At 41.6% G+C, this 22517-nt stretch overlaps 1 protein-coding gene across 2 annotated transcripts in view; it reads right to left on the bottom strand.

The window, feature by feature from the left end:
* The window catches only part of SMARCA1 (SWI/SNF related, matrix associated, actin dependent regulator of chromatin, subfamily a, member 1), a 63349-nt gene that overhangs the window by 10987 nt on the left and 29845 nt on the right, over nucleotides 1–22517 (bottom strand). For both annotated transcript variants that reach the window (XM_061598419.1, XM_061598418.1), the window contains exons 18-22: nucleotides 21979–22092; nucleotides 11350–11472; nucleotides 8526–8658; nucleotides 6926–7044; nucleotides 6308–6520 (exon numbers count right to left, since the gene is read on the bottom strand). In XM_061598419.1, coding sequence (XP_061454403.1) covers nucleotides 6308–6520; nucleotides 6926–7044; nucleotides 8526–8658; nucleotides 11350–11472; nucleotides 21979–22092 — 702 coding nt within the window. The remainder of the gene's footprint in view (nucleotides 1–6307; nucleotides 6521–6925; nucleotides 7045–8525; nucleotides 8659–11349; nucleotides 11473–21978; nucleotides 22093–22517) is intronic.

Raw genomic sequence — 22517 nt, 5'->3', positions numbered from 1 at the left:
ATTTTTAAAACCACGAAAACAAAACAAAACAAAAATAAAGAAGAACCACTTCTTATTTCAGCAACAATTGGGTTAATATTCCAGGCTCGATGACATCACAGTATAAACAGAGCAGCCTGCCTTATCTCTCTATGTTCAAGAATACAAAACAAATTTAGTTCCCAGCATCAAAACAGTTAGTGGTGTCGTGAAGAAGCAGATTCGTCAAAATAAAATAGACCAAAAAGAGAATAGTCCCAGACAATATAATGTTCCTCGGAATAGAAATCCAAGTAAAACCAAGTAAAAAAAATAATAGAAAGAAGGGTGCTTGCCTGTTAGTCCGTTTTCTCTTTGAAGAAAAGATAAACGTATCGCATTAATCAGATAGAGCTTGTTCGGAAGTCCGTCCGGCATTGCTGGCTGGACCTTTTCTCATAAATTAATGAAATCCAGTCCTCCCAACAAAAACAGGCTTTTGAGGTTGATCTCTACGTTTCTCCCTGCCCGGGAGAAATTTCATCAGTCAAAAAAAAATGTTCTGACTGATTTATATCTGAATAAGCTTCTTTTGAGGCGGGAGCCCGTCTCAAAAGCAGGCACAAGCGAAGTCACCCTTCCCGGAAGTCCGCTAGGCGACCCTATCTCTGGCATGTCCTCTGTTTCGGCTTCACTCCACAGAGGGTAAGTTCCTCCCTCCTCCCTCTGCCAGCCATCTGAATCCTCTCCTTCCAACCCCCCAGGAGCCCAGCTCATCCTCCCGACAGAGAGAGAAGTAATTTAGTCCCCCTGAAAGCTGAGTGATTATTATTCGTTGTCTTACCTCCCCATGCATTTAACAGCATGTATCAGAAATGTTTCATTGTTTAAAGCTGGCAAAAGCAGACAGATGATCAGACTTTCTGGCTCACTAATGTTTCACGCTGACTGCATGACAGAAAAAAACAACTCATGCATGTTGGAAGAGTCATGCATGAAAAGTCATTTGTTTTGTATAGGCTGGAATGTGAGAGGGAATATAGACACCACCATTCCTTTAAATATTGCAGGTTTCAGGAGCTTTACCACTCCTGAACTCTCTTTACCACTATACCAATATACAGGCATACCCCGCTTAACGTTGCTTCACTTAACGTCGCCTCGCTATAACGGACATGCTCCATACGCCACCATACCCCGCTTAACGTACGCGCGCTTCGCAATTACGGGCACTTAATGGCATGACGCCGCTGCCATCTAGAGGCGATTGCAGTGCAGTACATGCATGGATAATTGCTTCACTTTAAGTACATAGAATCATAGAATCATGGAGTTGGAAGGGGCCTTGTAGGCCATCGAGTCCAACCCCCTGCTCACAGCAGGAAATCCACAGCTAGAGCATCTCCCGCAGATAGCTGTCCAGCCTCTGCTTGAAGACATCCAGTGAAGGGGATCCCACCACCTCCCTAGGCAGTCGGTTCCATTGCCAAACCGCCCTTACTGTCAAGAAGTTCCTTCTAATGTCCAATCTGAATCTACGCTCCTGCAACTTAAAACCATTAGACCTAGTCCTACCCTCTGGGGCAGCAGAGAACAAATCTGTACCCTCCTCTATGTGACAGCCCTTCAGGTACTTAAAGAGTGCAATCATGTCACCCCTCAGCCTTCTCTTCACCAGACTGAACATGCCAAGTTCCTTCAACCTACATTTTCACTTTACATACACGCTCCGGTCCCATTGCGTATGTTAAAGCGGGGTATGCCTGTATGTAGTGTCTGTGACCACAGAAGCACTATGGCCATGGAGGAATTCATGATTTACTGAAGGTTACCCATGTCACTGATACCATCACTGCAATACATGTAAGAGAATTATCAATAATATCTGCTGGTGCTTCCAGAAAGCTGAACACTCTGCCTCAGGAAAGGAATTTATGAGGAGCACTGAATATGACACCAACTCCCACATGTGCTGAAGTGCAGGGCTTAAGAACAGATATTTCTTCCTAGTGCTGACTGCAATCTACGTTTCTGACGTCAGACTGGATTCAGGAATTATTTCCAAGTTTTCTATCTGTGAAAAAATCAGCCTTGTGTGAATTCAATATATGAAGATAATTCCCCTCCAGCTAACAGCAAGTAAAAACTTAATAGTTTTGCTTGTACACTAATCTCTAGTAGCCATTTCTTGCATTTCCATCTTTAGTGTTTCTTGTTTTTTCTCATCCATATAGTTTTTATGTCCAAAGCATACAGCTTCAGAGCATGTTATGGACCTCTTGTCCCCACCACACGACCTCTAAAAGAGTATCTATAACTTTCCTTGTATCCTGGGCTTTAAACAATATCATACTGCTTAAGAACGGAATCCCCGGGTTTCTTTCTATCCAGAGTTTGCTAATGAAACAATTATAGCAATCCCCTCTTATACTAGAAACCACCCATCAGAAAACAAACTCCACATGGCACCTATAAAGATTGTCAATTGGAGTAAGAAAAGTAGGCATCATAATGGGCAAAAGATATGCTGTAAACCAGGGCTGTGGAGTCGGTACGCCAAACCTTCGACTCCGACTCCTCTATTTTTCCACTGTCCGACTCAACTCCGACTCCGACTCATCTATTTTTCTACTGTCCAACTCCGACTCCACCCAAAATCACTTCTTGTCAATCAATATTTGGAAGTCAGAGTCGGTACATTTCTACCGACTCCGACTCCACCCAAAATTGCTCCTGACTCCGACTCCACCCAAAATTGCTCCAGACTCCAACTCCGACTCCACAGCCCTGCTGTAAACATGCTTTTTAAACTTCAAAATGCCCCTGCACTTTCTTGCAATTGCTCATACCTCTGCAGGAAGTGTCAGGTAAGCCTCAAAGGAAGGGATGATGTTCACCATTGCCACAGACTAAGCCTGGGTAGCCAACCTACTGCCCTCCAGATGTTGTTGAACTATAAGTCCCATCAGCCCTGACCACTGGCCATGCTGGCTTGGGCTGATGGGAGTTGGAGTTCAACAACATCTGAAGGACATCACGTTGGCTCTCTCTGAACTAAGCTATCAATGAAGCAGAAAGGATAAGGCACACTGAATCCTTACTTACAGGAGAAACCATAGCCCAACAATTCTACACCAATGGAAAAGAGAATATAGACAGAACAGGCAAATGTCATCCCTTGAAGAGGACACATTTGCAATTCAGTGGTGTGCTTACCACTCCCCTCTCCATCAGAGTCACAAAGGAGAAGGACAGTTACTACAGCAGAACATCTAAATGTGAAGTACAGTCTGGTGCAGAAAAACTGGAATTTTATAGAACCCATCAAGCCATTTATGAGCTCATACTGTGTAAGCCATATGCTTGCAGGAAAATAAGAAACAAAGAATTATATTGGTTTTCAGAAAAGAAGTTTTCTGAAGAGAAATGTTCATATAAATGCACAGAGGAGAAAACATGGAAGAAAATCAGTGCATTTACCTAGAACCAGAGAGACATCTAGTGGTCACAAGGAAGTAAAGTGAATTTTCTAAGTGAAATGCAGAAAAGCATATTTTTTTCCTGGAGTCTTGCCTAAGTACAGTTTTAAACTTAAAATGGTTACATTTTAAAATAATGATAAAAAGATTATGAGTTTTATATTAGGAAGCTTTTACAAAATATTTTCTAGTAAGAACCTCAACTGTGAAATGGTATCATGAGAAAGCTAGGTATGACAGATGGATTGGGGAGATCCAGGCTCAGTTCCCCACTCAGTCATGAAGATCGCTAGATGACCTTGGGCCAATCACTTATCAAATCAGCCTAATTGACTTCGAAGGGTTAACTGTGGGAATAAAATGTATGCTGTCTTGAGCTTACTGGAGGAAGGGTGGGATATAAATTCAGTAAGTAAACAAATGCATATTCGGGTTGGAGAAACAAGATATGTTAAAATGTACTCAGTTACAAAAAAGGATTGTTTTTACTAAATGCTGGATTTTCAGGCACAAATTTCTGACACAACAATTAAGACATTGACAATGTTTTAAAAATATCAGAAACCCAACATAACCAGAGATTGGCGTATATGACTGAACAACTGTGCCCTGAAAGACAGTATGTAAATCAGGTCATAAACAGTGTATGTAAAAAAACAAGCCCTGCTACATCAGACCAAAGGTCATCCTAGTTTCGCACTGGCCAGCCAGATGCTCCTTAGCAACCCATAGGCAGGACATGAGGGCCACAGAAATTGGTATTTAGCGGCATAAACCTCTGAAGATAATGCATGGCCACCATGACCAGCAGTCACTGATAATCTTAGCTTTCATTAATTTGCCTAATGCCTTTTTAAAATCTTTTAAGGTAGGAGCCGCCATCACATCTTGTAGCAGCAAAGTACATGAGTAGTATGTGAGACAATACTTTTCATCTGTTTGTCCCGAATTTCCAGCCAATCATCTTCATCAACAATCTCAAATTTGTGATATGAGACGGGGAGAAAAACGTATCTCTGCCCACTTTAGAATCACAGGATAGTAGAGTTGGAAGGGTCCTAAAAGGTCATATAGCCCAACCCACTTTCTCCACACCACACATAATTCTGTATACATCTAACAAGTCCTCCCTTGCTTGCCTTTTTTCTAACCCGCCCCCCAAAATCACCAATGTTGTGACTTTTCCTTATAGGGGAGCTGCTCCAGCCTCCTGATCATTTTGGTTCCCTTTTTCTGTACGTTTTAGCGTTTCTACAATATTACTTTTCAGATGTGGCAATGAGAATTGCATCGGGTCATGATCAGACCTGGAATTTCAAGTGAAACAGTAGTGGCAGTCAGCATTGCTAACTCCAACTGAAATGGCATAGTAGGAGTATGTAAAGAGTCATAAACGGAGACTACTTGTCTCCATTGCTTACTAAAAGGTATCTTGCCTGCAAATCATAGGTGCTCAGGTACTCCTTAACTTGAGGACTTCTCTGCTCCTTTGGGGCAGTTTCCTCAACTTCACAGCCAATTTAATAGCACTGAAACCATCAATTTTCACACTGGTTGTCCAACTTTATAAAGTTACTCCTCACCGGAAGACAAATTGTCCATGGAGTAACCGAAATGGACAAAAACTCAGCTCAGGCTGAACAAAACGAAATTATTTTTCTGGTCTTACTTGGGCACAAAAACAGAAATTGTGCTCTTAATGAAATGACACGTCTTTCCCTTTAGGCTTAATAACATTGCAAAATTGCTACTGTGAAAAGTACATCATCCTCTAATCCTCTCCCCATAGGACTGCACGCACACAGTCTTCCTCATTCAAAAAGGAAAACATGACAGAATCAACCACGTGTGACAGATGTTAGTTGTGCTGCATGTCATGCTTTTAGGAAGTACTCAAATTTTAATAGCAAACCACAGAACTGCATCAAGAGACTGATATTAAATCAGTATTTCTATTAACTAGCTTTTTAGGGGATATTTTCCTTCCCCCACACCAACTATTTCATGTTATGCTACAAATATAGAAGGAAAACTAATTGCTCCAAGGTCTTTCTTCCCATTTTACGTTTTATCAAATTTTCTGGAAAAGAATCATTCTATGCATCAGCAGATCCTGGAAAATAACTATCAAGAGTAATTTTTTTCACTTAAATGTTAATGAGTGAATGCACAACAGTACCAAAATCACTTTGAACTGAATCTACATATGTGGCCAACATTAGATTCAAGGCTGAGTTTTGATGGCCCATTTGTTTGGCTAAGTTGCCAAGAATGCACATTACATTTTAAGGAACTTCCAGATGGCAGCTTCTCTGGACATGGTAGTGCCGGAAGGAAAAGTAGCAAAGAACTTCTTCCTGTTCATGTGCGCTTGGTTCTATAGTGGCCCTTTTCACATTGTCACTGCTGCAGCACCTATACTGGCCATTTTAGTAGCCACACTCACCTCATAGATTTGAAGTGTCAGGGGTTCTTGCCAGTATCTTGACAGGAAAGGACTAGGGTTTAAAGTGCACTCATTCTTATACCTATTGTCCTACTCATTATTGTGAGAATGGCACAATATGCATAAATGACAGAGGGAGAACTTGGAGTCTTCCAGATGTCGTTGGACAATAGGTTCCATCAGCCCTGACTACTGGGCCATGCTGGCTGGGACTGATGGGAGTTTGGAGTCCACCAGTATCTGCAGGGCCATAGGTTCCCCACTCTTGGCATAGATGATCAGTTTTTTATCTCTATATTATTATTTTTTACCAAAAAACAGCAAATTCAAACCATTTGTAACAAAACACAGAAACACCTAAAGACGTTAAAATAAAGAAAGCCATGCAAAACCTAAGCTCATGTAAACCAACACTGTTACCTACCATTGCTGTTCTAGACTTGATAAACCAGTCAAATCTGAATTGGGGTGCATTGCGTACACACTGTCTTAGTTCTTCATAAACATTTTCTTTATCAAATCCCATTTTATGTAACATGCATATCAAAAATCTGTCTTCCTCTTCTGTGTAGTTTTTGCCTTTGTTTGTGCCATACTGGATACGCAGCTGATGAAAAGGTGCTTTGTATCTTGCAATCTAAAATTTTTAAAAATCATTTTTTTTAACTAAGAACACATGCATGCATTTTATTCAACGGGCATTTCTGCTATTTTAGCTGCAGTGGGATTACACTAAAGTCAGCAGCCATTAAACCATCCCCTAATCAAGACTTTATGTAGCCAGTCATAAGATGAAGATTGTTACAGTTGGTGAAACAATCTTAATGTGTTTATTCTGGGAATTTCAATCCATATAGTTTAAGGAAGTCAAACTATGTATCAGAGAAAAGAAAAACTTCACCCACCACTGAATTAGTGTAAGCTTTGTACTGAAAAATTAGAAGGCAACTTGAGAATACTTTATCAGTGGGGAACATAACCATATGCTGGTTTCTTAGGGACAAAATTAATCAGAAGAAATATTAATTTGTGGTAGAATTACTTTGACATCCAGGGCTTTTTTGATGCTAATCCTCCTCTGTATTCTGGCCTCCCCTCGTTCAATCTGAGCCATGATCCTCTCAATATCCTGGAGTTCATTACAACGTTCCCAAAAAACAGCTGCAAATTTCAAGCATAAAAACCTCCTTAAATGAAAGCACACAGTAATAAAATCGCAGTAATCACTATTTTTATATATAATTAAAGTGTTTACGCATTCCCAAGATTACCTAACACAATTTACACAAGTTATATTACCATATATATACTTAGAATAACTTTTTAAAATCTATTGAGTTGGACTTTTTATACAAGGCCCTAAACCCCTCAAGATATCTGAAACAGAAAAGCAAATACATTCCTGATGGGAATAATTCAAATCGCCTACAAGAGAGAATTCCAGATACTTCATCCAGAAAAGGCCTACATTTTTCGCAGAAGCTTCAGCTTGAAATAGCCAATTCATGTAGGGCTATAGGAGATATTTGACAGGAGATGGGGCGCAGGGAGAGTTGAGCAGAAAGACAGAGGTGAAAAGCTTAGCAGCCCCTCCCACTTCTCTAGTCTCAATCCATAGTCTCCCATGACAGGTTTTCATGAAACATGCACACACAAATATACTATAAGCTCTGGCACAGCTACCACTTGTATACGGCTTTCTTTCTTTTTTTCCCAGTGCTGGTCCTGCACCTCAGTGGACAGAAGGCAGTCAGCATGTTAAGCGCAGTGGCACTATGTGAAGATCGGGGGGGGGGAGCGCTGTGGGTCAGTCTAGGGTAGGGGTTCCCAAACTGTGGTCTGTGATCACCAGTGCTCCACAAGATTCATTCAGTTGGTCTGTAGAAGACGGGAGATGGCACACACATTAAATATTCATACTGATTTTTAATTATCTTTTATTGCTTCTTTTACTTCTTATATAGTATTTTATTGGATTACGATTTGAATGATATGGCATCACAATTGCTACAACAGGCAGAAAAATCATTAAGTGGTCTGCTGAGACCCTCAGCAATTTTCAAGTGGTCCACGGGGGGAAAAAAGTTTGGGAACCACTGGTCACTTGGGAACCATTTCCAATAAATGGTCGAAACTAGTTTAAAAACACATCACAGCTGCTGAAAGATCTGGCCAGGACTGCAAAACAGAATGATGTTTGTTTACATCAGAACTGCATTTTGGGTACTTTTTTAATTATTTCTTTATTAAATTTATATCCCACTCTTCCTCCCAAGTAGGAGCCCAGGGAGGAAATTTCTTCCAAATTCCTAAATCATTAACACTATTATAAATGCTGTCAAGAAAGGAGAAGAATAAATTCAGCCTCTCTGTCATGCCTTGCGATCCACAGCAGTGGCTAATGATGCATGTCACTATCTAAAACACAGCAAGAGCAGAATAGTAATGGCTAAAGGGATACAGAGTAACATCCTCAGCATAATCCCTCTGCAGACTTTAAATCTCTCCATGCAGGACGTTACATTCTTTCTATACTACACATTCTTCAAAATTCCCTACCCTTGTAGAATTATGAAAGAGGCCCAACAAATGATAAACCTTTTTCAAATTGTTTTTAATCGTTCAAGGTACACTTGACAAACCTGAATACTCAATAACTTCTTCAGGTGACTTTCCTTCCACCTCACGGGCAATATTATCTATGTCATCACGTCCATATTTTTCATTAGCTTTAATAAACTGGTTGAAGTCTCTTTTGTTCCAGTTTGTAAAACCCTGTTAAGTAAGAAGTTGCCATTAGGTGAACGCAGAAATGTTTTGCTAGATCTTGCATCTTAGAAGGATACAGTTGGATTTGATCGTTAATGCTTTGGTACAATGTCACATAATAATTACAGGGGTTAATGAACTTGCAGGATTTCCATAAACATCTATTATCCAGGATTTATTACTCAGTCATAAAAACCTGAACGAGATATTTTTACACACAGCTCCTCATGCATCAGGGAGAGAGGCCTTTTATTCACGCTTGTAAATGGCATTTCTTCGAAGACACAAAGTTCAATCCAAATCTTAATGGATTTTCACTGATATCACACTTGAACAAGCACAAGTAACAAATAAAATTGCAAGAGTATGAGGGCACTTGTCCAGATGTCATTGGCAATCTCCTGGGCATCTTGGAACTAAATGCAATAACATTCTGTTTTGAATACTTACAAAGCAAATGGTGAATGAAATGAACACCTGGATGGGAAGAAAATGGAGCCAAAATACCCACTTCCCCATACTACATTTGCTACAACTGTAAGAAACTTCTATAGACAGATGCAAAATAAAAACCTAACAAAAAAACAGAAAATAGTATTGCATATTAAATTAGAACTTTGAAAATCCCCCGAAGTTCTTAAATAGTTAGATAACCCTTTAAAAGTTATTTTGGAGTTACAAGAATACTGGCCACTTTCGAAACACAACAATGGCATGGAACCTCTCAGGGTGGGCTCTATTGAAAACTCCTCATGGGGAAGAGGGAAGGGATATACAGCTTCCAAATTTCATCCCGTAGCACTTTTTACACCTAGATTCTATAGATAACTAACGTTTGACCAATTGCAGATAATGCACACAGCTATAAAGAACCAACTTTTAGTTATTTCTGAGATGGAGTATAATGGAGAGCAAACTGTTGCATCTTCCTTTGCTCCAATGGAAAGAGCCTTCCTCTGAAGTAATAACTGATTCCAGCAACAAACTTACTTCTTCTGTGGGATTAAATTTCTTTTCATCAGAGAACTTTTGCATCCACCACAATTTAACAACAAGGAAGGTCATAGTACATTCTGAACCTGGAACCAATGGCAACATATCTTTCTGTTTTGCTGTTTTAACTCTAATTGCTTTGGGGTGAATAAGGGATGAAATGCATACTTATATTTCAAATGTTAACAGAAGCCTATATCCTTAGCTGTTCTTTTCATACTCTTACTTGACAAAGAAAGAACGCTTTCAAACAACTAAGGAATAGAGTCATATGACTTTGACTTAATCAAAGGTACTGCTATAAAGAAATACGAAAAATTCTAGGTATTTTAGTATCCCTTGACTTCCAGGTATTAAAAGATTTTCAAACTGCCTATACAGAAACTGATCTGGCTCATATTGTAATTTCAAGAGATTCACTTCAATCAACACAAAGTAATTTAAATTTTTCAAAGGGCAATCACTAAAATAACCATTTAGGTACACAACTCAAGAATGTGAATACTTACATGCAGAAAAGTATTAGAGAATGTACAAAAATTCTAAGCTTCCTGCCTTACAATATTTAAAAAGTCAAGTGGGCTAAAAATGATCTTCAAAGTAGCCCAACTGCTTCACTCACAAAAAACAAATTACGTGAGTTTCAACAGGACTAGTTAAATACATAAAGCAGGCCTATGTTTCTATAGCTGGAGTGGATGTTTAAAGAAGAAATACCTGATTTGAAAGTGCCTGAACCCACCCTCCAAAGCGTACATGACTAAGCTGACCCAAGAAAGCAATCACTGTCAGGAGAGGAAGACCATTCATTCTGAGAGAATCTTTCCAAGGGGACTTGATATGAAGACCTGAGATTCAACAACTGAATATTGTCAATTTCAACTGCTTTCTTCTCCCAACTGTCATCCACCTGTATCATTTTTTTTGGGGGGGGGGAGGGGAGACATGTGGAAAACGCTCAAGACAATAGGGACAGTTTAGTAGCTGCTGTTTTGAAACTAGAGGACTTTATCCCGCTTTCTCAGTCGCTACACAAGACAATCGGAATGAGGGCACTCTAATTAAAGTCCTTCAAATTAATGCAACTACTAAGAGACAATATGCATAGTCAGATTGTGGCACCAGCGGTTTTCCATAGGAAAACTACAGTTATCAATTGGTGTGTTTACTGCATGTGGCTGCTATCAACCTTTCTGATTGGACTCTAGCACACCACACAGTGAACAAATATGCTTATAATTATTATTTTTTCTCCTGTTAAAAAAGAAAAAATGGAAACGGACTGCCTTCAAGTTGATCCCGACTTATGGCGACCCTATGAATAGGGTTTTCATGGTAAGCGGTATTCAGAGGGGGTTTCCCATTGCCTCCCTCTGAGGCTAGTCCTCGCCAGCTGACTAGGGCCTGCTCAGCTTGCCACAGCTGCACAAACAAGCCCCTTCCTTGTCCGCAACTGCCAGCTGGGGGGCAACTGGGCTCCTTGGGACTATGCAGTTTGCCCACGGCTGCACAAGTGGCAGGGCACGTAACCCCTGAGCCACTCACTGTGGGGTGATCTTTAGCTGACCATTGACACCCAGGTGACACGAGTGGGGATTTGACCTCACAGACTCTGGTCTCCCTGCCAGGTTCTCCTCCCCACTGTGCTATACCAGCTGAATGTTAAAAAAGAAAAAGAAAAAAAGACATTTAAACATCATTTACCTGGGTGAGAAGTTTCTCTTTCTCTTCAGCCTCTTCTGAAGTAAGAGGAGCCGACTCATCAATCTTCCGTTGTTCCTCTTTCTGTACCTGAGCTGCATTTGGGAGGTCAGGGTTCCTGGGGACCTAAAATCAGTAGTAGGATGAATGAATAGTAAAAGACCAATGGTATTAAAGAATCTGTATGTAGCCCTATCCATCTCCCTTTACAGGTTTTCCCAGAAAAGCTAGTCAGGTGGGATTGATGCATTTCTCATCTACCGAGTATTTGTTAGAGAAGGCATTATTTCCCTGGCATTGGGACACTGGTAGAAAAACATCTTTTACTTATGTTTACAGTCCTCAGAAAGTTCTTCAGGCGAGGTGAATGTAGCATATCATAACTCATCCATCTACATTTGTTCTTTCGTGGCTTGCAGGCTCTTGTCCATGAAGTATAATGATAACTGCAACAAGCAAGTAACCAATGCACCTCAAGAGGGTTTCCTTTAAACCTTTAAATGCTTCAGGATACCACGAACAAGAAAGAGAGAGCGAGGCAGATGTGTGTGTGTGTCTGCACGCGCACACACATTACTCCAGTGATCAGGCAGTGAAGCAGACATTAACTTTTACAGTTATATTTATCCTATATGGAATGAACTTGAGCTAAATTATATTAAAATAATATTTAAATGTCATTTTATAGTGCTTTGCGTTTCTTAAATATTTCTAACTTTCCCCAGCTGAACTCATTATTAGAAACAATCATTTAAACGGTATTATCAGAAGCATTCCTACATCTAACCTCTACTGCTCAGACCTCATGTACATTAAAATGTTCAGACTTCTACAAACATCCAATGGAAGTGGATTATGAAACCAGGAAGCATCCCTAATCCAGATGTGCCTTCAGCCACTGTAGTTTCTACACCAGAAGAGAGAAAGCAGTGACAGGGGCTGAGCTACCCATGGCCATGAATAGCATGCTACATTGTGCACCTGGAAGGCAACAAGATGACATGCTAGATTTCTTGTGCAATATGCTCCAAGAAACGGAAGCGCCTTTGCTACTGAATGTATTGAAACAACAACAAAAATTTGCAATTGTTTTCTTGGAGTTATGTTGTGCATAAGCCTAAAATCCTTTCCTATTTCTCTGCCAAAACACACACACTTGAAACATCCCATAATTATATACAACTGGGTTATATTATAGGGCAAACAAGATACAACAGTAGCAGATTAAACTGGACCTGCAGCAATCACTTGGGAAGGAATGCCAGGGTTTGGTTTTAAAAGCAAAAGGGGTGCACAGGTGCGGCATACAGAATCCCTTTCCCAATGGATTTCGTCCCTGCAGCCTCTTCTCCAACACCACTTGAGTCCAGGCTGCCTCACCTGTGCACCCCCTGCTCTTTATTTATTTTAGAAAATGTCTACCCCATCTTCATAACGAGGTAGATCAAATACATCAGTGAAATCATTACAATAGCAGCATGGGCATAAATAACTGGATTAGTTCAAAAATGCACTGCCACAGCAGGAAATTAGCACAGATTAAGGCATGGCAAAATAAAAAGAAGTCTTGGCCAGCCTTCTAAAACTCAAGAGAAAGAGAGGGCCAACTGAACTTCTTTTAAGAGGGAGTTCTGCAGTCTGAGTGCTGCTACTGAGAAGGCCCACTCTCATATCCCACTAAATGCCACACATCAGGGCCTCAGATTTTGAACACGATACACAAGCACACAACACACTCTTACAAGGGGACAGTTCTTCAGGTATCAAGTCCTAAATGGCTTGGATCTACGTCAGGGTAGGGAACCTTGAGGCCGTTTTGGGCAAACACCCTCCTTTCCTGCACCTAATGTCATTTATGATCACTATCAGTGAAACAGATCTAGACGATGCTCTAGATGCCTGACTGAATCTGTATCAGTAGCGAGGTCAGGTTCAGAGTGAATGTGAGCAACTTTAGCCTGACAGTGCTTAGCTAACTTGTCACAGCAGGACTCTGAGGGCTCCATCGCCCCCTAACCGTCAGGACAGATGTCAGCAGTTCATTAATCATTTAGAAAAGCTCTGCTGGACAGCTAGCAGACGATGTGATAGTAGTGGAAAAATAAGCCTGCTCTGTGTCTACCATGTGGCAGTGATAGTAGCAATCACATATTGGTGCTCAGTCATATTCACTATGAGATTTGCAGCACTTATGTTCCACTTTATAACCTTTATAAAGTTCTGCTTTATAACCTTTAACTCCTCTGAAAACCAGGGGGTAGTAGAAGCTCCGCATCATCAAAAAGCTCACATACGAGCAATTATGTCCTATGCACCATTCCATAGTGAAAAAAGAGCCTAGACAGGGACACCAGGCCTGTCAACTGCAAAACACCCCAGAGCATTCAGTAATCCTTTGGATTCTGGGAGAGCTTTCAATGTCAAACCAACCCCTGCTAGGAAATAATCTGCCCATGACAATGGAAACACTAAACACCTTCTACTCCTAGACCATCAACTCCCCACTCCATAGCAAAAACTAGATCAAGGGCCCATTCTGCCATATGAACTGAGACAAGCCCATGAGTGTCACGGTGGCCATGAAGTCCCAAACACATGCACTCAAGGCAGTCCCAGTGTGATGTTGAAATCTTCCAGCACAGCTATCTGAGGATTCTTCAAAACCATTCTCTGCCAGCTTGGGTATGGAGACTGCTGGACAATGAAGTGGATGGCACACTGGCAGAATCCCTGTTCTATGCTTTGTTCTGACACTAGGTACAGCTCCTCTAATCCAGCCCCAAGCATAGTGGTGAAGATAGGTCCTTATGTTCCAACCTATGCTGATGCCGCACAAAGTACCCAGATGAGCAAAGCTGAGTTATATCAGGACCTCCTAGCTCGCCCACCCAAGTCTCAATAATACACGACAGGTCAAATCCTTCATCCACGATCAGCTCATGGATGATAAATGTCTTATTGTGGACAGCCTGGCATTAACAAGAACAGAAAAGGGCTGGAAGGTTGATTAATACAGCTACTCGGGACTTGATGGGTAACAGTTAAGACCAGAAGAAGCAACAACCTGAACATACCTGTCACCTCTTCTCCTAACCTGGTCCATCCATCCATCAATGCCCATAATTTTATCAATGGGAGCCCCTCTACTACCCAGGCAACTAGCGATCACTCCAGAAATGTCAACTACTGACCTACAGCGACATTCAGTTGATCCATCAAAAACAGCAGACAATGTAATTAACCAAGAGGCAGCATGCACCAACTAAGCATATGTCATTAATAAATCATCCTAAGATTTGGGTGAAAATAAATGGAGCTCAAATGAGGGCTTAATTACTGTAATGAACTCACTTAATAGCTGTACTGACAACACTGAAAAATTCACCCTGCCTGCCATGCAGCACTTCTTCCTACCCATTCTTGACCCTCCTAACTATCACACGAGGGCAACAGCACATTCCAATTAAAAAGAAACCCTATTAAATAGCCTAGTCTCATTCTGGACCACCACTCCTACAAAGCCACCCATTTCTCACTCCGGTGGTCAACTTGATAACCTCATGAATGGACTACTGTAATGTGTTCTATGTAAGGCTTCCCTTGAAGCTGGTCCAGAGGCCGTAGCTGGTGCAGAATGCCACGGCCCAGCCATGAGTGGTGCTCCTTATTGGGCACAAATCATGCCAGGGTTGAGAGAATCTGCACTGGCTGCCTATTAGCTACTGAGCAAATTTTAAGATTCTGCTACTAACATACAAAGCCCTAAATAACTCTGAGCCAGGTTATTTGAAAAATTGTCTTCCATTCCATTGCCCGGTAAGGACATTACAGTCAACAAATGGAACCCAGTTAGTTTTGCCACAGCCTGATGATTACCGGCTTCTGGTAACATGAAGGCTGGCTTTTTAACTGGTGGCACTAGTGTTGTGGAATGCCCTCCCTGATGAAATATGAGAGGTTGGCATTCTACTGGCTCCTGAAGATACACTTTTTTAGGCAAGTATTCCCCTGCACTTCAACTTTTGATTTTATTAAGTGGCTTGATTGTTTTTAACTGTTTTAATTACCTTGTTCTTAACTGGTTTGTTTTATTGTACATTTTAATTAAGGATGTTTTAATTGAATTGTAATTTGGTATTTTAACGATGTATGCATTTTGTAACTGATTTTATGTTGTAAACCGCTTAGAAACCATTTTTAGATATGTGTATATATATATATATATAAATTAATTAATTAAAACTCTCCATCCACAATCTGTCAGACCTACAAGGAGGGTACTCCCACCCCTACGGCAATCCACAGGAATGCCACCCACCCACCCAATCCTGATCACCAGCCTCTGTCTTTAGATACACCAAAACTGGTGTACGGAAGTCCTGATACCAGAAGCTGTAACACATGGGACCCGTGCTTAGCTTCATAATTCTGCTCTGACCTCTCTGCTATCTTGCACTGCATATTCTTCCTGGAGGCAGGTGACACAGTTAGGACCAGTTGGGGGGGGCAGGCGGAAGAGAGAGAGAAAATTGGTGTCCTGGGCTGCCTAGTCAGACTCCTACTCTGTCTATATGCATTCTGTGTTTTGAAGACCATAAGATCAAATTAGCACCCAGACAATCTAAGAAATCAGAAAAATGTCCAACGTGCATGACCTCTCCCCCAGCTGAATGGGATGAACAGTTTTATGTGTGTCAGTAAAATTCCACGTACATCATGAAAAACAATGTTATTGTTCGTAATGTGAAATGCAATCTTAGGATGAAGATCTTATCCGCAGCTCAATACCAGTGATAGGTAATGTATTCTTTAGGAGGAAATATTCCTCAATTTGTTTTTTTCTTCTTTTATTCACAGCAAGCCTTCGAAATTATAACTTATACCTTTTGCAGTGAGGAAAATGTGTTCATATCTACTACACACTTCTGGCATTCATTTTTAAATGATACTTAACTTCACAAGGCTGGTATTGAAACATAATAGATCTCCTATCAATCATATTTAAGAAGCCTGAGAGATATCTTCATGCGTTATTTCAGGACAAGGAATTGGAGCTTACTTTTATCTCTGATGTTGATTTACACAAGTGACATTCCACTGATTTCAGTGCATATATAATCTTGACATTATATAGAGCATGTTAGAGACAAATTGTAACCATAGCAAAATCACTTTTAGAAAGCACAAAGGTAATCTTGTTGGAAATGATATAAATTAGCTACTTAGTATTTCCATTAAAACACGTCAGTCATGTTTTAGTAAAGTTTAGAAATATACAATTAAATAGTTCTGATTTCATGGTTTGAAGATGAAAGAACAGGCAAACAGTTATTTTCCAAGCACAACAATATTATTCATGTCATCTACCTACTCTAGGGTTGCATTTCATTTGAAAATGTACCCAAAATACAGTTTAAAAAATGTAGGCTTATTTGGAAGCAATGCATAGAAGTTATGGGGACAGAGCTATCAAGGCTGACTACAGATGACAGATAGTGGAACCACTTGGAGGCTCAACCTGACAACAACAAAAAGCACTCATGGGAGAAGTGTCGTCAGTTGGGGTAACTGGGTGTCATCACTGTCACCACAAAACATCCATATAGCCTCATGACAGAACTCCTGCATAGGCAAGTTCAAGCCACCAGAATGCCTCCTGTCCCCATTCCTTTGTGGGTTAGGGTCAAACTTCACATGATTCTCAGTAACATTCATGATTTCCTTGAGATTTTTGTTTCATTTTAATTGTAACCCAAAGAAACTGGAACTGGAATCAGAGTCTTCCACGGGATGGAATGGGTGCCTTTCTTTCCTTGTGGGCCATTTTCCTTGTCAAAATCACCCTCCATTGTGTGTTCACACACACCCCACTTCACCATTGAACACAAAACATAATTTATACTTTCCCCCATTTACAGAAAATCAACATGAATGCAACACATTTTCAAAATGTGAATACAAGGATATCAATATAGAACCATAGAATCATAGAATAGTAGAGTTGGAAGGTGCCTATAAGGCCATCAAGTCCAACCCTCTGCTCAATGCAGGAATCCAAATCAAAGCATTCCCGACAGATGGCTGTCCAGCTGCCTCTTGAATGCCTCCAGTGTCGGAGAGCCCACTACCTCTCTAGGTCATTGGTTCCATTGTCGTACGGCTCAAACAGTTAGGAAGTTTTTTCTGCTGTCCAATCGATATCTGGCTTTCTGCAACTCGAGCCCATTTTTCCGTGTCCTGCACTCCGGGACGATCGAGAAGAGATCCCAGCCCTCCTCTGTGTGACAACCTTTCATGTACTTGAAGTGTACTATCATATCTCCCCTCAGTCTTCTCTTCTCCAGGCTAAACATGCCCAGTTCTTTCAGTCTCTCATAAAACTTTGTTTCCAGTCCCCTAATCATCCTTGTTGCACTCCTCTCAACCTGTTTGTTTGTCTGCATCCTTCTTGAAGTGCGGAGACCAGAATTGGACGCAGTATTCAAGATGAGGCCTAACCAGTGCTGAATAGAGGGGAACTAATACTTCATGTGATTTGGAAACTACTGTTAATGCCTAATACAGCATGTGCCTTTTTTGCAGCCACATCATGCTGTTGGCTCATATTCAGCTTGTGATCAACGACAATTCCAAGATCCTTCTTACATGTCGTATTGCTGAGCCAAGTATCGACCACCTTATAACTGTGCATTTGGTTTCTTTTTCCTAAATGTAGAACTTTGCATTTATCCCTGTTGAATTTCATTCTGTTGTTTTCAGCCCAATGCTCCAGCTTATCAAGGTCCCTTTGAATTTTGTTTGTCTTCCACAGTATTAGCTATACCTCCCAATTTTGTATCATCTGCAAAGTTGATAAGCATGCTCTGTACCTCCTCATCCAAGTGTGTAATAAAAAGGTTGAAGAGCACTGGGTCCAAGCCCAAGCCCTGTGATACCCCACTTGTTACCTCCGCCCAGTCTGAGAAGGAACCATTGATAAGCACTCTTTGAGTACGATTCTGGAGCCAGCTGTGGATCCACCTGATGGTTGTTCCATCCATTTAGCAAGTTTGCTAACCAGAATATCATGGGGCACTTGGCCAAAAGCTTTACTGAAGGTGAGATATATTATGTCCACAGCATTCCCACAGTCTACAAGGGAGGTTGTCTGATAAAAAAATGAGGTAAGATTAGTTTGGCAGGATTTGTTCTTCATAAATCCATGTTGGCTCCTATTAATCACAGCATTGTTTTCAAGGTGCTTACAGATTGACTGCTTTATAATCTGCTCCAGAGTTTTTCCAGGGATTGATGTTAGGGTGACTGGTCTGTAGTTCCCTGGTTCCTCCTTTTTGCCCTTTTTGAAGACAGGGACAACATTAGCTCTCCTCCAGTCATATGGCACTTCACCAGTCCTCCACGATTTCGTAAAGATAATAGACAGCGGTTCTTCAGCCAGTTCCTTCAATACACTAGGATGCAGTTTATCAGGCCCTGCCGATTTGAACTCGTTCAAAGTGATTAGGTATTCCTTGACCATTTGTCTGTCAAGCTCAAGGTCCAATCCTGCCCCTTCTACTTCATGTTTCCCGGGAGAGTCATAAACCCTTTTTTGGGAAAAGACTGAGTCAAAGTAGGAATTGAGCACTTCTGCCTTTTCTGTGTCATGTTATCATTTTGCCATCCTCACTGAGTAGCTGTGCCACCATTTCCTTTCTCTGTCTTTTACTATGGATGTACCTGAAGAAAGCTTTTTTGTTGCTTTTAGCATCCCTCGCTAACCTCAGTTCATTCTCAGCTTTAGTCTTCCTGACACCATCCCTCCAATTTCAAGATACCTGCCTGTACTCTTCCTTTGTGGCCTGGCTTTCTTTCCACTTCCTGTATGTGTCCTTTTTTGTTTTCAGGTCAGCTCTAAGCTTTTTGTGAAGCCACATTGGCTTCTTCTGCTGTCCCCCCCCCCTTTTCTCCTTGTTGGAATTGCTTGCCATTGCACTTTTAGAATTTCCTTTTTTAGAAACTCCCACCCATCTTGGATTCCTTTCCTCATTAGTGTTGCTTGCCATGGAACCGTACTTACAATTGTTCTGAGTTTAGTAAAATCAGCTTTCCTGAAGTCCAGGGTGCACGTATGGCTACTCTCAGCTTTTGCTTCTGTTAAAATCAAGAATTGAAGTATGGTGTGGTCACTTTCCCCCAGAGTTCCCATAACTGCCACTTCATCCACCAAATCATCTCTATTGGTTAGAATCAAGTCCAGGATAGCTGATCCTCTGGTCGCTTCCTCCACTTTCTGTAGGAGACAGTTATCTCCAACACAAGTCAGAAATTTCTTGGAAGGGCCATGTTTGGCAGAGTTTGTCTCCCAACAGATATCAGGATAATTGAAGTCCCCCATTACTACTACGTCATGCCTCCTTGAAACATTGGCAATTTGCTTTTCAAAAGCAATTCTCGTCTTCTCCTTGATTGGGTGGTCGGTAGTAGACTCCAAGCACCACACTCCTTTTATTACTTGCCCCATTAATTTTAATCCAGATACTCTTGGTGGAGCTACCAAGGCCATCTTCCTGTATTTCTGTGCAAGGATATATATTTTTAACATATAGAGCAACTCCACCTCCCTTTTTATTCCTTCTTTTTGAACAAGTTATATCTTTCAACAGCTGGTATAGCACAGTGGAGAGGAGAGCCTGGCTGGGAGTCCAAAATCTGTGAGGTCAAATCCCCACTCATGTCACCTGGGTGTAAAGGGCCAGCTAAAGATCACTCCGGCAGTGAGTGGCTCAGGGGTTATGTGCCTGCCACCTGTGCAGCCGTGGGCAAGCTGCATCGTCCCAAGGAGCCCAGTTGCCCCCCAGCTGGCAGTTGCGGACAAGGAAGGGGCTGGATTATGCAGCTGTGGCAAGCTGAGCAGGCCCTAGCCAGCTGGAGAGGACTAGCCTCAGAGGGTGGCAATGGTAAACCCCCCTCTGAATATCGCTTACCATGAAAACCCATTCATAGGGTCGCCATAAGGCGGAATCCACTTGAAGGCAGTCCATTGTACCCTTCAATTGCTGTATTCCAGTCATGAGAGTCATCCCACCAAGTTTCAGTTATACCTATCAAGTAGTAATTACCCTCCTGTATTAAGAGTACACGTTCATCCAGCTTGTTTCCCATGCTCTGCGCATTAGTATACAGACATTGAAGACCATGTGATTTTTGGCTTGGCTTCCTTACTACATTTTTGTGCGGACTGTTACTGGGCCCTATTAGAGCCGATTTCTCTGTTCCTGTTACTGTGCACAAGCCTTCATCAGTCGTTACCACCAAGTTTACGTCTCCCTCCCATTTAGGATTCAGTTTAAAGCCCTCCTGATGAACTTCATGCTGTGGCCAAACACATTCTTCCCAGTCCTTGTGAGATGCAACCCATCACTTGCCAGCAGTTTGTCTTCCAGCAAGCATAGCCCGTGGTCCCAGAATCCAAATCTCTCACATTGGCACCACCTTCGTAACCATTCATTCACACAGAGTATTTTTCTTTCCCTTTCTACTCCTCTTCTAAGTACTGGAAGGATGGATGAAAAAACTATCTGGGCCCCAAAGTCCTTGAGTCTCCTTCACAGAGCTTCAAAGTCTGATGTGATTTCTTCATAGCTTCATTTGGCAGTATCATTTGTTCCCACATGGATGAGGAGAAAGGGATACCTGTCAGTGGGCTTGATGAGTGATGGCAACCCTTCCGTCACATCTCTAATCTGTCCTTCCGGTAGACAGCATACCTGGCGAGTCCACAGATTTTCTCGGCATACTTGGGTTTTGATCTCACGCAGTAGGGAGTCTCCCACTACTAGTTACTCTTCTCCTTGTTGTGGGGCATGGTTTCATTGCCCCTGCTTGTTTGAGCTTCAGCCTCTTGCACGTTGTCGCACGGGGTCTCCTGTAATTCTTCCACCACAGGCTGTCCTCCAGTCTCATCCTCAAGTGGTTGAAAGCGGTTCCATAGTTCCACTGGTGAAGGGTGTCTTCTAGCTCTTCTGCTCCTGTCACCCTTTCCCATGGAGTTTCCTCCACTTCGTTGCTCCTCTCCAAAGCAGCCTCCTCTTCTGGTACCACATGCTGTTGCTCTTCTACCTCCACTTCTCTTTGATGCTGTTGTTCCAGTGTTCTGTCTAAGAACTCTTCATCTTCTCTTATAGTCCTCAGCGTGGCCACCTGCCATTCCAGGCCTCTCACTTTTTCTTCCAACAGTGCCACGAGCTTGCACTTATTGCACATGTACGCCATGTTGTTCTCAGGCAAGAAAACAAACATGGCACACACCTTGCAGGTCACAACCACTTCCCGTTCATACTCTCTTCTACCTTTTGTTTCTGACTACTTGTTTTAGAGTGGCCTGTGCTTTGTCCTGTCCTACTTCAGGGTAAACTTGAGTCCCACTGGTATTTTTTATTTTTTTTAGGGACCTCCCCCTTGACCTCCTCTGTCGAACTCCTTTGTAAAACTCCTGTTTGCTCTCCCTGTTCGTTCGCTTTGTTTGCTAGATCTCTGAAAGCTGGCTTGCTTATATCTCCTCACCTGTGGACCAACTGAGACAGCTCCCTCTGTTCTGCTCCTTCTGCTTCTTTCCTTCTATTAGAGGAGAAAAGGAAAATACATCCTTACCTTGTAGCCTATGGTCTTCCGATAATAAAGAATTTCTTTTTCAAGAAGTTCGAACAACCGTGGAGGAAAGAATTGGAAATCTTGAATATTTGGCTGTTTTGGAGGTCGTGGAGCCTTTGAAATGAAATACATATACCTTTGATGCTACACTGTGATTTTTATGTTTACATTTAGACATGCGGCAATATGGCTCTTTCATATAACAAAGTTATTACACAGGTGGCAGCGGTGAGGCAGAGACAACCAGTATGAACTACAAAACTATTCACTAATAGGCAAAAAACCTTTGCGGTTTGAGAAAGTACCTATAGCCAACAGATATTTCTACCAAACTTTAAAAAGCAGGGAAATTGGGCAGCTATAGTGAATGCACCAGGGGAGCATGAGACCTGACCTCCTCTCTCAGATATTGTACTGACCTACAAATGTGTAAAAATGAAACCAAAATTTGGGTTGGTCTTTCACAGTCCAATCCACTTCCTATATCGCTTAGAAGAATCTGGTAAAATCTGACCACACAGTGAGTGGTGGAAACGCCT

This window comes from Rhineura floridana, chromosome 16 (assembly GCF_030035675.1).
Source record: "Rhineura floridana isolate rRhiFlo1 chromosome 16, rRhiFlo1.hap2, whole genome shotgun sequence".
Classification (NCBI taxonomy): Eukaryota; Metazoa; Chordata; class Lepidosauria; order Squamata; family Rhineuridae; genus Rhineura; species Rhineura floridana.
Note: the sequence above shows the minus strand (reverse complement) of the source record. Positions and strands in the feature narration are given on the sequence as shown.